The sequence below is a fragment of the Limanda limanda genome, chromosome 16 (assembly GCF_963576545.1).
Source record: "Limanda limanda chromosome 16, fLimLim1.1, whole genome shotgun sequence".
NCBI lineage: Eukaryota > Metazoa > Chordata > Actinopteri > Pleuronectiformes > Pleuronectidae > Limanda > Limanda limanda.
In genome coordinates this window covers 9259358-9275827 of record NC_083651.1, presented here as the reverse complement: position 1 = coordinate 9275827, position 16470 = coordinate 9259358, and the positions used below count along the sequence as shown (strand labels likewise).

Below are 16470 nucleotides of genomic sequence, written 5' to 3'. Positions count from 1 at the left end.
TCCGTTTCTGAGATTAGTCCAGTTTAGTATTGTATTTATCTGTTAGTAGTGATTCGCAGGTACCTGTACCTGGCTTGTAAGCCTACTGCTTATAATAATCAGCTACCTCTATTTTTGTGACGGTGACGATGATGACGTCATACAAAATTGCCCCACCAGAAATTTCAGGCTAAAATCGCCACTGATCGGCTGTATGTTGTGTTGTGTAAAAAATCATCCCTCAAACAAAACAATGCCTTGCCTATCTGCCCGTCAGAACCTGGGGCAGCTGCTTGAACTCTGTGTGATGTTGACCAAAGCTAAGGGAGTTATGCTTTAATATAAAAAGTTAAGTATGAGATCAAGTTAAAGTACAGTGGAGTTGTATGCCACAGATTTACAGTCTCCACAACAGGCAGCGGCTCCTATCAGACCTCTTATCAGGAAAGTGTGAGATTGTACAGCGATGTCACGCACACACATTCTAACTAAGCAGCAACGGTTATTATCAGTCATTGTGTGAAGGCCATATATCTGGCCCAAAGTGCTCCTGCCCCCACCCTCCTGCATTTGTTTAGAGTCCAGCTCCATTGACTTCACAGAGACACACACAAAGACAAACATAGATTTAAAAGCCCAGCAGCCTGCAGCTCTCACACTACACACAACACACCGACTCTGAGCTGTGAACATGATGCGCAGGACTCTGATCAGCGTCGGACTGCGACTGAACCGACACCAGGGCACCGGGATGGGGGCACCGACAGCCGGACTGGGCCCGGACTCCCACCGACGATATGCGTCCAGCTCCGCCGCCCCCCCCAGCAGCAGCAGCAGCACCTCCGTGGTGGGAGCCCCCAACAAACTGAAAGCCATGGACGAGCTGCACGGACCCAATCTATTGACCAACCTGTACTGGCTCTTTGTGAAGGGATACTCACAGACGACTCAACAGATGCAGGTGAGAACTGATACGTGTCTTACATGAACACTCATGTTGTTGACAGCCTGCTGCTGCTTTTCATTTTCATCTGTATCAAGACCTGGACAATTGAAGCTACAGAACTAACAACATGTAAATCATGAAAGACTAATAAGTCATTACCAGATGATAATAATATCTATAATAATATATTTTAAATATACATTTCCCCTTACACACTGACTCACTTCGATCCCTACCCGAGTTGGACTCTGGACCTACCCTGGCTGTAACGCTAACCAATCATCAGTCTCCATGCATGTGTTAACCCAACCTACTACTGAGAAAAACCCAGACTCTATCACAGTACAAGTACGCTGTAATATTAAAAATATATTTTAAAAAGTATTTACATTTTACTTTTCAAATACACGTTTACAAAGTGGTACACAGACATCTGAAGATAAATGCTGTCTAATGACATGATTTTAAGTTAATGCAAGTGACAATGGAAGAAATAAAGCAAAAAACTAAACAAGTGTGTAGTTAATAACAAAATGATAATTATAAAAAGCTATAAACATCTATAGAAAAATTTGAATTTAATTTAGCAAATCATTCTCAGCCATTCTACCCATTAGACTCCCCACAGCTTCTATAATTGGTGCATGGAAACCTGTATTTCTTTTGAGATTGTTTGAGATATTTAGGAAATAAAAAGCAAGGGACATTAAGGCTTCGGCAACTGGAAACCCTGCAATGACAGCTGTGCCTGCTGATGATAGCCTATAAACTCCTTTAGGCGTCTTGATGAGAGGTTTAGAAAAAGGAAAAGTAAATAAGTAGTAGTTTGAGGTAGAACCTGATCTACCTGTCCACCCCCAAGTCACAAGAATGGACAGGTCTCATTCAACATTTGGTGTTAATGCTCAGCTTTGTTGGACTTATCCAAGAAAAGAAGAAGACAGCAGAGTGATTAAGACGCTGTTACAAAAATAAGAAACATTCAAACTTTCACTCAGCGTCACAAACACACAAAAAGCTAAATATCAATTGAATACACTCTATCCCACAAAAAAAAAAAATGTATTAACTCAAATCGTTTGATCAAAGATCGAGCACCGAAAGATCTACGGTCCGCTGTGGAAGTCGGAGATAGGTCCTCTGACCATCGTGAACGTGGCTCAGGCAGACCTGATAGAGCAGGTTTTGAGGCAGGAGGGGAAACATCCGATCCGGACCGACATGCCCCACTGGAGGTTGTACCGAGAGATGAGGAACCAGGCCTCTGGACCCCTGACCGAGTGAGTGTATCATTCTTAGCTTTACCTTTGTCTCTCAGTCAGAGGACAAGTCCAACGACACTTTTTCCAAGATTTTTCAGTGAATTTCGGGTACAGAGAGACGATTTTAAACTTATCAGAAAATTATTCTGCATCATGAGAAAACATTTAGAAAATAACACAACTATGTTGAGTTCAACAATGCATTTTTTTTAGAGGGGTCTCTGTGTTCAGTAGGACTATAGATGAGACCTAAAGTTTAATAGATTGAAAAATCCATTGAGCTCCATTGTCAAAGAGCCGTTTTACAATCTTAAAAAATGTTGCATTGTCTGACAGTACATGGTGTGCATCACTCCCCCGATGCTTTTCATTTATAAAGCTGCTTACAGTGTGTGAGGTGGACCTTCAAGAATAAGTAATGATAATTTTCTTGGCTTTAAAGGTAACACACAAGATTTTAAACAACCAACAACTATTTGGTGTTTAAATGTAGTGTCTTCATTTCTGCGTTGTGAATGTTTTTTTTCTTAAAAAACAATTCAAATCCAATGTCTTAACAATTTATTGTCCGTCCATCAACATCTTAACAGATAACTGGGATTTTCAGACTTTTTCCTCCACCTGCAGTTGTGGAAACAAACAGTGTCTGTATGAAGGTACTGAAAGCTCGTCGCCTTCCTAAGGGAGTCCAAGGCAAAGAGAGCACCACTCAGTGAATATATATATATACATTAATTATCACTACAGTTAAATAAAATAATTAACAAATAAAATAAATAAAATAAATAAAATAAATAAAATAAATAAAATAAATAAAATAAATAAAATAAATAAAATAAATAAAATAAATAAAATACACTTTATATAAATAAGACAATCTAACGTACATGTTGGACATTAAAAAAAATACAATAAGATATACATAAACTCACATACCTGCAGCTCTGGAAACAAACAGTGTCTGCATGAAGTTACTGTGTGCTTGTCGCCTGTACAATATACATAGCTTTACTAAGCTTTCCCCTAACAACACAATGGTCGCTAAGCATGCTATCAGTTCCTACACTGGCAGCACCGCTACGCAGCAGACACACCTCTCCATCACATGCAGGTTTACACAAATACAATATCTGACAACACAACAAACTAACATGATGTCATTAAATCTTATTATATAACATGTACACTAACTTCTGATGTTATTTACAACTTAAAACTAATGAAAGTCAGAAGAGCGACGAAAGTGCATACATTCCCAAAGGAGTCCAAGGCAAAGAGGAAGCCCCACCCATGGAAGCGCGGGTAACGTCATTATCAAAGTAAAACCACCACTCCACTACTGCCAGCTCTCCCCGACACCCCCCCCCCCAAGGAGTCTTGCACACTTAACATGGTGTTCAACATACTTGTTGACCACTTCCTCCCACTATCCAGAACTGAAGCCAAAATATCCCAACAACGAAAACTGCAATCTTTCCAATGCTGTGATATTGGAGCCAGTCTTAGCTTTGAGGGAGTGGAGCTTTGGTATCAAGGTATCGACCTATACATGTGCACGGGCAATAGCCCCCCTATTTTTACAACATCAAATAACTAAGTAAAACCAAACTGGGAAAATATGCATTTGAACATGCATCAGTGTGACAAGAACTACCTAAAATGACAGAAAACATTTTTCAGATAAATTTTGTTTGGTTCATGCCCAGATCTTCTACAAAACCTCTCTGGGTAATTTGCCTAGACCCAAGAGAAAGTCCACCATTGTGAATTGAGCGGCAATTTTTCGTGATTTGAAGACTTGTACCATAACAAACTTCCTCTGCAGAATTAATTGGATAGCTTTCAACATCTTTGTGTGCAATCTAGTGACCTCCACAAAGAGAAGTCATAGAAAAGATTGGGTTTTCATTTTAGGGTATAAATTCATTGTACATGAACAGATCTGCCCCAAACTCATTTCCACTTATAATCCTCCTCTTTTTAGGATGGGGGCCAACTGGCAGCGGATCCGCAGTATCCTGAACCCGCGGATGTTGATACCCAAACACGTTTCCTCCTACACTAACACCATCAACGAGGTGGTGACAGACTTTAACGACAGACTGGCCTGGGTGAGGGAGAAAGACGGCCAGGGAGTTATGGTCAATAACCTGACGGAGGAACTCTACAATTTTGCTTTTGAAGGTCGGCAGAAAAACACATCTGATGTTTTCTTTCATCAGATGTGGAAAAAAAGATGAATTAATAATACTATGTAGTAGAGGAACGAGAAAAACTTGTCACTTGTGTTTACAAAGTCTTACATGAATGAAAACTAACTGCACATATGTTATAATTCATCACACTGAATGGAACAAGGTTTTATGAAGTTTTTTTTACTTCTTTCGTTAAAAAAAATTCATTTCCTCTTGGAGAGCCACTCCCACGAACACTGAGAAACGACGAAAAATAATGATTTCAATGAATGACGGGTATGAGTTAAGATGATAAAGCATCCAACTTCTCTTCAACCTTTCTAGTTTATGTCTTTATTATTTATTAACAATCCTACGCTAGCCTGCGAGTTGAAAGTGCAAACAACCTCACTGCAGTTGTCCTTGACTCTTTCACTCCTGCATCAGATCTTACAGCTTTAAATGAGTTTTACTCGAGTGTTTTGTAACGTTTGTAACTTTATGTAGTTGGAGCAGAGAATGAACTATCTCGAGAGGAAGTGAGCGTTCTGTCATTCAGGCGTGTTCACTCTGACACGGCTGCATAGTATTTGGCCTTGACCACTGATTAGATACAGAGAGATAAACTGTGGAGTTGATCCCAGTGTCTGCTGAGATCACACAGGGAGGATTAGGTGCATTACATGACCTTTACCCAAAGTCTTTGTTACAGCAGTTTTTACAAACCCTCCCTCAGGCATGATCAATGTTAGAAACTCGGGTAACTCTGTAAACATGCTTGTTTACTTTCTTACTGATAGTTAGAATAGAACCGACCCTGCGAGCTAATATTGGAACAGTAAATATGAAGCTTAGTTTAAACACTGACAATAAGGAAAGAGCCCACGGCTCCACCTACCAGTTTTTTTCATCAGCATTTTCCACCAAGGAGGATATGTTTACATTTTTTGTTTTTGTTAGTCAATGGAATTTGAAAGTCAATTTTAGCCACTTAGTTGGCCGGTGGAAATCTGGTGGAAAACCTGAAACCAGGAATGTAAAGGACTTTGGTCTGAACTGTTACCTCTGCGTGTAAATTTCAAGTGTCCACATGTTTTTGGTCATAGTGTAAAAACTCTGGTATTAAGGGAGATCTAAGACTAGTGCATGACCTATTAAAATGTATTCATGATATTCATAATAACTTTATATTCCTTTTTGAATGTAGGTATCTGTTCAGTGTTGTTTGAGACACGTATGGGCTGCTTGAACGAGGTGTTGCCTGAGGAAACCAAAAAGTTCATTACCTCCGTTGGGGAAATGTTCCACCTCTCGCAGGTCGTGATCCTCTTCCCGAAGTCTGTGTGGCCCTACCTTCCCGCTTGGAAACGGTTTGTGGCGGTCTGGGATCACCTCTTCAAAGTGGGTAAGCAACCTTCCACATCATTATGCAGATGGGTGCGAGTGCATTTGATGGAATGTGGGCTGGAGATAGAAAAATTACAAATGCATTGGTGTAAAACTAGTAAAGATACTTGCTGCTATGTGTTAAGGGCAATATGGCTGCTAATGGTGCCGTATTTCACTGTTATTTTGAGGGTGGTTAAAAAGAGAGATCCTTTTCAGCCTGACCTTGACCGTCAGTTGGGTTTAAAAGAGTGATGACCTTATCTTATGTAAACAAAGTTTTGCCAGTGACCCGAGGAGGGAAGTGGGTTAAATGACTACTCTCTCACTTCAGAGAACCGTGCAGGAAGGCTGAGGAGATCAAATTAATTTTGTTAATCTTCAAATTAATCAATCATCCAGATTTTGACCTCTCTACAGAGTTTTCCTTTGTCAATGGTGATTCCTCCTCATTGTCATCCCAAACCTTCCTGAAGGGGGATAAAGAGGGTTGTGTCTCAGCCTTTGCTCCTGTGTTTAGTTTTGACTACCTATGGTAGTTGATGGTTAAATATTTTCCATGTTAATATTTTTGTGAGTCTTCGACTCTTCTGGATTCTGCTGCTCTTTTACCCACATCAGTGTCTGAATCATAGTCTGGACCAGGGTTCCCAAACTATTCAGCCCACGACCCCAAAAATAACGGTTTCAGAGACTGGCGACCCCCACCGACCCTGGATGTGCTATATAATGTTGCGCACAGCCACGCACACGCACTTTTAAGGCCGGCGCATTCTTCTGCGTTTTCAGGGGCACGCAAGCGCAAGAGTACTTACGTGTCTGCGTGCATCGCCCAATTTTTCTAACTATACGGCAAAGCTCCGCAAGCCTCACGCAGCCGCAAGGCGGGGATTGCCTCTGCAACTGTGTCTGCGGCTTTTCACGCAGCTGTGTCGACGGACTCATTTTAATTTATGGTTCCCCAATGGTTGCGCGTGTTGCATAGCAATTGACTGCCAGAACACTAGGCGGAGTAATGTTTTTTGTCGAAGACGACCTTAGAGACGCCTTCTTTGTGTGTGGCATTCGTCATCGACTGTTTATTTACATCGCCACAGCGGCTCCTCATAGCCTTTTTCTGGCGGAAAAATCTGCCAGTCAGTGACGGGTTCTACAAGTGGTCATACTTTCGGATCTCTTCTGCCAAACGCTTTTCTATTTGGTCCATATTCGTTCTTCTAAATCTTCCGTGAACCGGAAACCTCTAGTTTTTATAGAGGTTATACAACAAAGCTACACAAGCCTCACACAGCCCGTAAGGCTGTGATTGGCCTCCTTACTAGATACCGTCCGGAGTCTAGTTTCCAGTTTCATGCCCAATAATACCGGCAGAAAACACGGAGATTTAGAAGCATGAATATAGACCAAATAGAAGAGACTTCGACAAAACACGTTACTCCGTCTAGTGTTCTGGCGGGGAATTAACACGCGCAACCCTTGGGAAACCATAAACCAAAACGAGTCCGTCGATGCAACTGCCTGGCCAGCCGCAGTTGCAGTAGCATCTATAAATCGGCCTTAAGGCGCTTGCGTGCCCCTGAAAACGCAGAAGCATGCGCCGGCCTTTAGACTCTCAAAACAGCATTACGTTTTCCATCAAAACTGTATCTCATGAAAACAAGCTGTTGGGCAGAGTTTAATATATATGTGGATCATCTAACTGTAAAGCATATTTCCCTTTCTTAACTCTATCCACCAGCTGGCACGTTAAGTCCTGGGCCATTTCAGTGATGCGCCGGGCAATAGTCCCGTTAGACAGCGGCACTGATTCCAGATCACAGGCTTATTATTTATCCCCATGCATGGCCAGCTGTATAACTACGGCAGCAGGTTTAGTTAATGTTTCGTCGATTTTGTCTGGCTTTTTTGCCTGTGCAATTAAATATGCCACCTCATATGAAAAAACTGATGGAGATGTTTTTATTGCATGGTTTTATTCTAATTTCAACTCATATTTATGTATGTATATGAACAATAATTTATTAATTTTTGAAATTAAATTATTTTAAAATCATATTTGTTTTTTGGACAGCACCTCGCGACCCCCACTTTGGGAACCCCTGGTCTAAACAAGATCCCTCACAGTCTTACGACATCCGATGGCCAAAAGTGTTGAGCCCATCTCCTCTTACTCTTAAAAAACTATTTTGCCTCAGACCACTAGTTTCATTATCCATAGCAACATTTCTTCTATTAATTTCTGTCATTGGTTTCTTTTATTTTTATTTCTTTGTAAAGCAGCTTCAAGTACCTGGAAGGCCTAGTAATTACTACTTTTTTACTTCTAATTCTCCCCTAACAAATTAAAAAAGACAACATTTCTCTTTGTGTCCTGTAGCTGGGGAGTTGGTGCAGAAGAAAATGGAGGAGATCCAGGAGAAGGTGAAACTGGACCAGCAGGTGGAGGGAGCGTACCTCACACACCTGCTGTTCAGCGACAAGATGACGATCCCTGAGATTCTGGGAAGCATGACTGAGCTCCTGCTGGCAGGAGTCGACACGGTGAGTTGACCCAGTGTGTGTTCGCTCTGTGGAAGGGACGAGTCCAGTCTGCAAGAGGCTTACAAGACAAGTACAATAAAACAAAGAAAGAAACCAGATTAGCGGCATCAATAAAAAAACTAAACAAATAAACCATCCTGACGGTTTTCCAAGATTAAGAAACAAAGGTCGCTAACTTAGACTCATAAAATCATTACAATAATTTCAACAGACCTTTTATTTCTATAGATATAGATGCTTAATTGAAATTATAGCATTATAAATGCAATAAAAACTTTCAATTTACAATTCACACAACCTGTGGACAGGAATCATGTCCTCGATAAGTTTTCCTCTAACACAAGATTAAGTGTGTAAATTTCATTTAGACACTAAATTTATTTAATTTCATTGAGCTCGATTTCAATGTGTTTGTTTTTTTTGTTTTTTTATACAATATCTAACAACCATTTTTCATCAAATATAGCAAAATTATTATTCTAATTGTGCTCAAGCTGAATGTTTGGCCTGTGATCCGTGAACATTTTTGTGATTTACTCCAAGAAAAAAACATATCCATGCTACTAAGGGTTTGAATGTACTATTACTTATATACTAAGATTATACCAGTTCATACCCTGAAAGCATTAGCAACAGATAACAGTGGGAGTTGCTCTTGGTTGCAGACCTCCAACACTATCTCCTGGGCTCTGTACCACTTGGCAAAGCTGCCAGAGATCCAGGAACAGTTGTACCAGGAAGTGATAGGAGTTTGCCCCGGAGACAAGATGACGACCAGTGAGGACATTGCTCAGATGCCATACCTGAAGGCCATCATCAGGGAGACGCTACGGTAACATGGAATATTCCATCTTTGTCAATGCATTTTATCAATAGGAGATTGGATGGATTATTTGCCTGTTTAAAGTGTGTTTGCTCAGGATTGAAGGACCCAACATCACCTCTTGCATAACTTGACCAAGGCTGCTGCTAGTAACTAACCTTTTTCAAGTAGAGAATTTTTAACATTTTAACTTTACTGTTGTATATCAAAACCACGGGCATTAGGTATGAATGTTTTGAGGATCTTGAGGTTTATTATGATCATTTGGTTTCAAGATTATTGTTCAATTTCTTGCCAAAGGTGACATTAAAAGAACTATTCTCACTAAATCTCACCAAGTGACTTTTGTAGTTTAATCAGAAGGAGAAACAAAGGGGAGATAAATTCTGGACAATAAAACAATTAATATGTAAACAAAACTCAGTTGAACACAACCCAATATCGTAAGAGAGGCAAAAACTAACAGCTTCTTTCCAAGAGAATGAAACCTGAACCTTCTCCCCGGTCTGTTCTCTGCTCACCAGGATGTATCCAGTGGTGCCAGGAAACGCCCGCGTCATTGCTGAAGACGATGTTGTGGTGGGAGATTACGTCTTCCCAAAAAATGTGAGTATTTGTGATATATCATGGTTGATAAGAAAGAGTGTTATTGTCCATATATTCAGTGAATATTCTATTTGGTCTTTTCAATCTTAGGACTTAAGACTGAGAATGACTTGAAGTGTTGAGTAAATATGTGTTTGTCATCTTATTTATTTTTGAAAATATTTTTTGTGATATAAAATGTAATTTATATTTTCATTTTTGCTTCTCCTTTGTGAGATTTTAATGAGATTTGCAGGTTTTGCAATAGCATTATTCACAATATGCATGTGGAACTTTAACATGATTGTTTTTAGTGCACCTGTGGATGTTAGTAGAGTTTTGGGGGTTTTAGGTCCTTAATGTGTTCTGCGTGTTTGATGAAAATGAGTGAACAAGCGATTCCTCTCACACAGACGTTGTTTCACCTGTGCCATTACGCTGTGTCCTATGACGAGAGCGTCTTTCCCGACCCTCACACCTTCAGACCGCAGCGATGGCTCCGTGGAGAGGTGGAGAGGGTCAAGCATCACCCGTTTGGGTCGGTGCCGTTCGGTTTTGGGGTCCGGGCGTGTCTGGGTCGACGAGTGGCAGAGCTTGAGATGTATCTCCTCTTGTCCAGGGTAAGAACATGTGATGCCTATGTTGCTCTGTGTCTGTTTGATGCAAAAACAAACAACAAAATCAGGGTAGAGTGCATATAGGTAATCAAGCTGTAAACAAGTATAACTCCTCTTGGCAACAATCATTGGAGGCTGCTGTGTAAATACATAATACCAAAGGAATATATTGATGTAATGAAATCAAAATATTTATTGGATATGAATTGTTATAATGTAGAAAAATACTGTTCATTAATTCAAATTTTAAATGTCTAAATAACTGATTTTCTACAACACAGTGTGTCGTATTCTTACCTTGTTTAATTGTATTTATTGACATTTTAAAAATGTATATTCATTTTTATTCATTTATGTTAACCTCAGTGACCTTTGTCTCCAGCAGCAGCCAAACAACATTGTGAACTGAGCAGGTTAAACAGCAAACTGTGTTTTTATTCCCAGGAAATCAGTAGTTTTTTTAGCTGCTCTCCAGGAGCAGCACTGACCTGTAGTAACCTCCCTACCAGAGCACAGCGACCCGGCTGCTCCGCTTCTGTTTGTCTTGGCACAAACCAAAAAGCCTTTGTCCGACTTTGGACCCAATCAAAAACCCCAGTTGTGGTTCTGTCAGCTGTTTAGTGGTTGCTAATCATAAACACTAGCGTAGACTGTGAACTCTACTGTCTCACATCAACAAAGTAATTCCAGCCAAAACTTTCTTCTGCTTGATAAAGATCTTCTCTGTTTTATTTTGAAGTTGATAAAACGATACGAGGTGAGGCCGGACCCTACTGGACAGACAGTGAAGCCCATCACCAGAACCCTGCTCTGCCCTGCTAAACCAATCAACCTGCAGTTTCTGGACAGGAGGCGCTAGAGGGAGGAGGCGAGCGTGGGGGCAGCAGAGGGAGGAGTTTCTCTGTGAACTGGCTTAGTATTCCCTTGGTGTAGCCTGCCTGTCAGCGGACACCACGGCTCAGATACAGAGAAGTGGCTGCGTGGAATGTGCCAAAACTGTGACTTAGAATATAATCTGGGTGGAGAAGTAACTTGAACAGTAAGGAATAAAATGCAGTGTGTATAGACATTTTTAAAGTTTTATGTATGTAAATACGGAATCTTTTACCTAGTGTGAGTGTGAAGAGTTTTGTCCATTTTCTTCAGCTGTTGCTTCACAGCAGGAAGAATTTGATGACCTTGACTTTGAGTGAGATTTCCTTTAGTTTCCACAACACAAAATGCATCAATTTAAGGTATTCAGCACAAATCTGTTGGTACTCTATATTTTGATTGTTGTCCACAAACCCTGTGAGCAACTTTGAATAGTTTCCAACTATCAACTTAAAACGTATTCTGGAAAAAATTTTAAGAGGGTTGGCAAAATGGCTAAACGGTGTCTTCACAAAAATCGATACACATGTGTATCTTGACCAGACAAACAAAAAAGTCTATAGGTGCAATTTGAAAAACGCGACAGGAAGCCTGCTATTTTGCATTTAGTGGCCATTTTGGCCATATTTGTATTTTATTTCTTATTGAATTCAAGAACACATCTTTTTCCAGGAAGAGAAATCTGGTCAAAACGGCAGCTCAGCATAAAGACTCAAGTACCAGACAGAGGAAGAGTTTGATAAGCAAAACACTTAGCAAGATGCTTTACAGGCAGAATGGATGGGAATGAGTGATAGAGGGGAGAGAAAAATACAAAATAAAATAAAATAGATAAATTATTACAAAACAAGGATTATCTCTGTAGAAAGGAGGATTCAAAAATCAGAAATGCTTCAAATAAATGTATTAATACTGAGGCTTCACTACCTGTTAGGTAGTACACTTATACTTCTCCTTGGGAGAATGTCCTTTGTCCTTTTTTTTATTATTTGTTATTTATCATCATTGTACTCGGTCTTTTTTTTTTTGAACTTCTTTTTATTTCCTTTTGTCAAATACAGTCATACAGTACATCGTTTTTAACATGAAATTAGGTATCACGGGTTCAAGTCTTAGGTTACTGGGGTTAACTGTCCATGTATGTCTCGGGTCCAGGCCATCATGATCCAAATATATCAAAATCAAGTTACCGATTAACAATGTCCACAGACACAATACATTTCACATAACATTTCATCAAGACATTATTCTGAAATAGTATGACCTGCATATGCCCATTGCTTAAAAGGGGAAAAAAAGGGAAAACAAAAGCAATATATATATATATATATATATTGCTCATATCAGATGGAAATGTAGAGCAATCGGGGACCAGTTGTTTTTAAAAACCTCTATTTTCAGTTGTAATAGTGCAGTCAAGTATTCCATCCTGTACATATCTTGAATTCTACCCCTCCATTGGGTTATTGTGGGGGGCTGTGGCTTCAGCCAGGAGGCTGTTATTAGTTTATTTGCTATTAAAAGAAGGACTCTCAGAAGTTTTGTCTGGCTATTTTCTTCAAGGTTATCAGGCAGTATCCCTAAAATGAAGTGTGATGGTTCTAATGGTATGTCTATAAATAAACAAGTTTTTATTTCCTTTTGTATTTTTTGCCAGTATTCTGATAGCTTTGGACATTCCCAAAATATGTGTGTATGGTGTCCCACCTTGCCACAACCCCTCCAACATTGTGCTGATGTGATGCTCCATTTGGATGTTATAAGTGGAGTTCTGAAGTATCTCATTTTAAGCTTCCATCCAAATTCCTTCCAGTTAGGACTACTGGTTACTCTGTGTCCCTGTTCGAATGATTTTTCCCATTGTTCATCAGAAATTGTTATTTTCATCTCTAGTTCCCATTTTTCTTTAATATCCAAATTATTCTCCTTTAGTTCTTCCTGCAATATCCTGTATAAATGTGATATGAACTTTGCTTTCACTGTTCCTTGAATTGCAGATATGAAGAAGTATTCCATTTTGGATGGTGGTGAGCAGAGCTTTTCCCATTCTTGATGTGTATGTAAATAATGTCTTATTTGTAAGTATCTGTAGAAGTCTTGGGTTGGTAACTCGTATTTCTCTTTAAGCTGTTCAAATGACTTCAGTACACCTCCCTCGAACAACTGGTCCAATACTACTATTCCCATCTCTCTCCATCGTTCAAAACACCTGTCCAGTCTAGCAGGAAGAAATTCTGAGTTACTTGCTATTCTCATAGCTCTGGATATAGTCATGGGGAGTTTTAATTTTTTCCTCACAACTGACCATATTTTTAGAGTATTTTTAATCCATATATTTGTAATCTTATTCTTCCCACGGTGGTCTGAATTCAGGAATGGGAATCAGTCCAGTGGTGTGTCTGGGCATTCACTTTGTTCCATTCCTACCCATGTAGTGTCTGTTTCTTGAGATACCCAAGCAACCATCGCTCGTAATTGGGCTGCCCAGTAATATTTTTTCAGGTCAGGCAGGCTCAAGCCTCCGTTGTCTTTTGGACAAAGTAGTTTTTGAAGTTTAAGTCTGGGTGGTTTACTTTGCCATATAAATTTGGACAATCTTTTGTTCAGTGCATTAAAAGTGGTCGCATGAACATATATAGGTAGTGATTGAAAAAGAAAGAGCAATCTTGGCAAAACATTCATTCTTATTGTTTCTATTCTTCCTATCAAAGAGAGTGGTAGGATTTCCCATCATGTGAGGTCTGCTTTTATGTGACCCATCAATTTTCCATAGTTGACCTTAAACAGGTTTGATAAATCTGTTGTAATGATAATTCCCAGGTATCTAAATCCATCTGACCAATGAGCATTAAGCCTTCCTGTTAGTTGTGTAGGCCATTGTCCAACTAACATCATTGCCTCTGATTTTGATTGGTTGATCTGATAGCCAGAGAGCTCTCCATACTCTTTTAAATTGTCCATCAACGCAGGAACAGATTTGACTGGATCACTTATGTAGGTCAGGATATCATCTGCAAAGAGAGATATCTTATGTTCTCTATTCCCCATGTCCTTTATACCATTTATTTCCTTATTTTGTCTTATAGCTGCTGCCAAGGGTTCAATATTTATAGCAAAGAGCAGGGGACTGAGGCAGTCTCCCTGTCTCACCCCCCCGCAGATCGAAGAACTCAGAACAGCATCCGTTCACTCTGACACACGACCTTGGGTTATTGTATATGACCCTGACCCAGTTTACAAACTCTGGGTGAAATCCCATTGCAGATAGTGTTTTGTACAAGAAGTCCCAATTCACTGTATCAAATGCTTTCTGTGCGTCAAAACTTATGAGCATTGATGTCTGCTTATTTTTCTTAGCACAGGTAATAATGTTTAGGGTTCTTCTTATATTATTAGCACCCTGTCTGCTGGGAATGAATCCTGTTTTATCCGGGTTAATCAGCGTTGTAATATGTTTTTGGATTCTCTGTGCTAAAATACTTGTCAATAATTTCTGGTCATTACATATCAGGCTAATGGGTCTATATCCTTCGCAGTGTGTTGGATCCTTTCCTTCTTTATAAATCACAGATATGATGGCCCGGGACCATGTCTCAGGGGGGTCATTTTTGGAAATATCTAAACACCCTGGTTAAAATCGGCGCCAACTCATTTATGAAGCATTTATAGAATTCTCCAGAGAATCCATCGACTCCTGGGGATTTATTATTTTTCATCTTTTTATTGCATCCCTTATTTCTATTTCTGATATTTGTGTTACCATCTTTAATGATACATCTTCTGGCTATTCGGGGAGGTTTAACTTACTTAGGAAGGTTTTAGAATTATCTGTTGTTGTTTGTGATTTAGGTTCTTTGTACAGATTTTGGTAAAATGATGCAAATGCATCTGCCACCTCTTTGGGAAGAGATACTGTTCTTTCCATTGTTGGATGGACTACCTTAGAGACAGTTCGGTTAGCCTGAGCTTTGCGAAGTTGGAAAGCTAGGAGGCGGCTGGCTCTGTTGCCCATCTCATAATATTTCTGTCTGGAAAATCGTAGAGCTCCCTCCGCTTTGTATGATAAAAGCTTATCCAGTGATTTTCTTGCCTCCTTGAGTTATGTGGCATTAATACATGATCTATTATTCTGGTGTTGTATTTCTTGGAGTTTTATCTTGTTTTTTAGGGTCAACTGTTCCTCTAGTCGCTTTCTCTTCAGTTGTGATGATATCTGTATGATTTTCCCTCTTATGACTGCTTTTGCTCCCTCCCATAAAATTGACGGGTTAACTTCTCCATTATCATTTGTCTCAAAGTATTCTTTTAATTGTTGTCTCAAATCCTCCACTATTTCTGTGTTTCTCAGAGGAGATACATTCAACCTCCAGTATCTGAAGAAAGAGTACATGCCCAGGTCTATTTTCAGTATAACTGGGGCATGATCACTCAGAGTTATAGGTTCAATATAGCATTCTATTACTTTGTACATGTATTGTTGAGGAAGACAGAAGAAGTCAATTCTTGAATAACTGTTGTGTACATTAGAAAAAAAGCTGAAATCTCTCCCTTTAGGGTTTTTAGTTCACCATGGGTCCACAAGTCCCAGTTCCGAAATGAAATTATTCAGTGTAAGTGTTTTTGGACTTTTTGGTCCTTTTTCTATTGGGTTCCTGTCCTTTTTCCCATCTTGCACCGCGTTGAAGTCCCTTCAAATTAGCTTGGAGCATATACATTCAAAATGAAGATCTCATTTCCTCCGACACTTCCAACCACCATGACATATCTTCCTGATTTATCCTGCACCACCTTCTCTACACTGAAGGCCAGAGTTTTACTAATTAGAATCGCCACCCCTCTTTTTTTCCCATTTGAGGCACTATACACTAAATTTACCCAATCCCTCTTTAATTTTTTGTGTTCTTCCTCGGATAAGTGAGTTTCTTGTAGCATTGCAACTGAGCATTGCATTTTCTTTAACTGATTGAATATTTTTTTCCTTTTTATAGGATGGTTTAGTCCATGGACATTGTAACTCACTATGGTCAATTTATCCATGTGGATAACAGTACCTCTTCATTCTGTCTTTAAAAATTATCAAATATTTTCCAGAAACGTACCCGTATTAAAAAAAAAAAAAAAGACCTATGTGACTACACATTTATGAAATTCACATGTAATATCCACCATTGTGGAAAACAACAACACAAAATCAAAACAAGGAAGAAGTAGACTTCCACAAACCCGACTGATCTAACAAACATAAAATCAGTCTCAACACGGACAGAGAGTTGTGACATGTCTC

At 39.5% G+C, this 16470-nt stretch overlaps 1 protein-coding gene across 1 annotated transcript; it reads left to right on the top strand.

The window, feature by feature from the left end:
• Positions 1–549: 549 nt before the first annotated feature.
• Positions 550–12824, top strand: LOC133021334 (sterol 26-hydroxylase, mitochondrial-like). Its single transcript, XM_061088126.1, has 9 exons — positions 550–940; positions 2015–2205; positions 4172–4371; positions 5569–5766; positions 8125–8288; positions 8954–9120; positions 9636–9717; positions 10110–10316; positions 11053–12824. Exons 1-9 carry the CDS (start codon positions 671–673, stop codon positions 11170–11172), a joined length of 1599 nt encoding a protein of 532 aa, XP_060944109.1. The 5' UTR covers positions 550–670; the 3' UTR covers positions 11173–12824.
• The last annotated feature ends 3646 nt before the right edge of the window (positions 12825–16470 follow it).

What these genes read in the sequence shown, in the direction of transcription:
- LOC133021334 (XM_061088126.1), top strand. Translation starts at nt 671, where the DNA reads ATGATGCGCAGGACTCTGATCAGCGTCGGACTGCGACTGAACCGACAC. An exon ending in ATTACGTCTTCCCAAAAAAT is followed by an intron (nt 9,718 to 10,109) that starts GTGAGTATTTGT and finishes CCTCTCACACAG; the next exon opens with ACGTTGTTTCACCTGTGCCA. An exon ending in TGTATCTCCTCTTGTCCAGG is followed by an intron (nt 10,317 to 11,052) that starts GTAAGAACATGT and finishes TTTATTTTGAAG; the next exon opens with TTGATAAAACGATACGAGGT.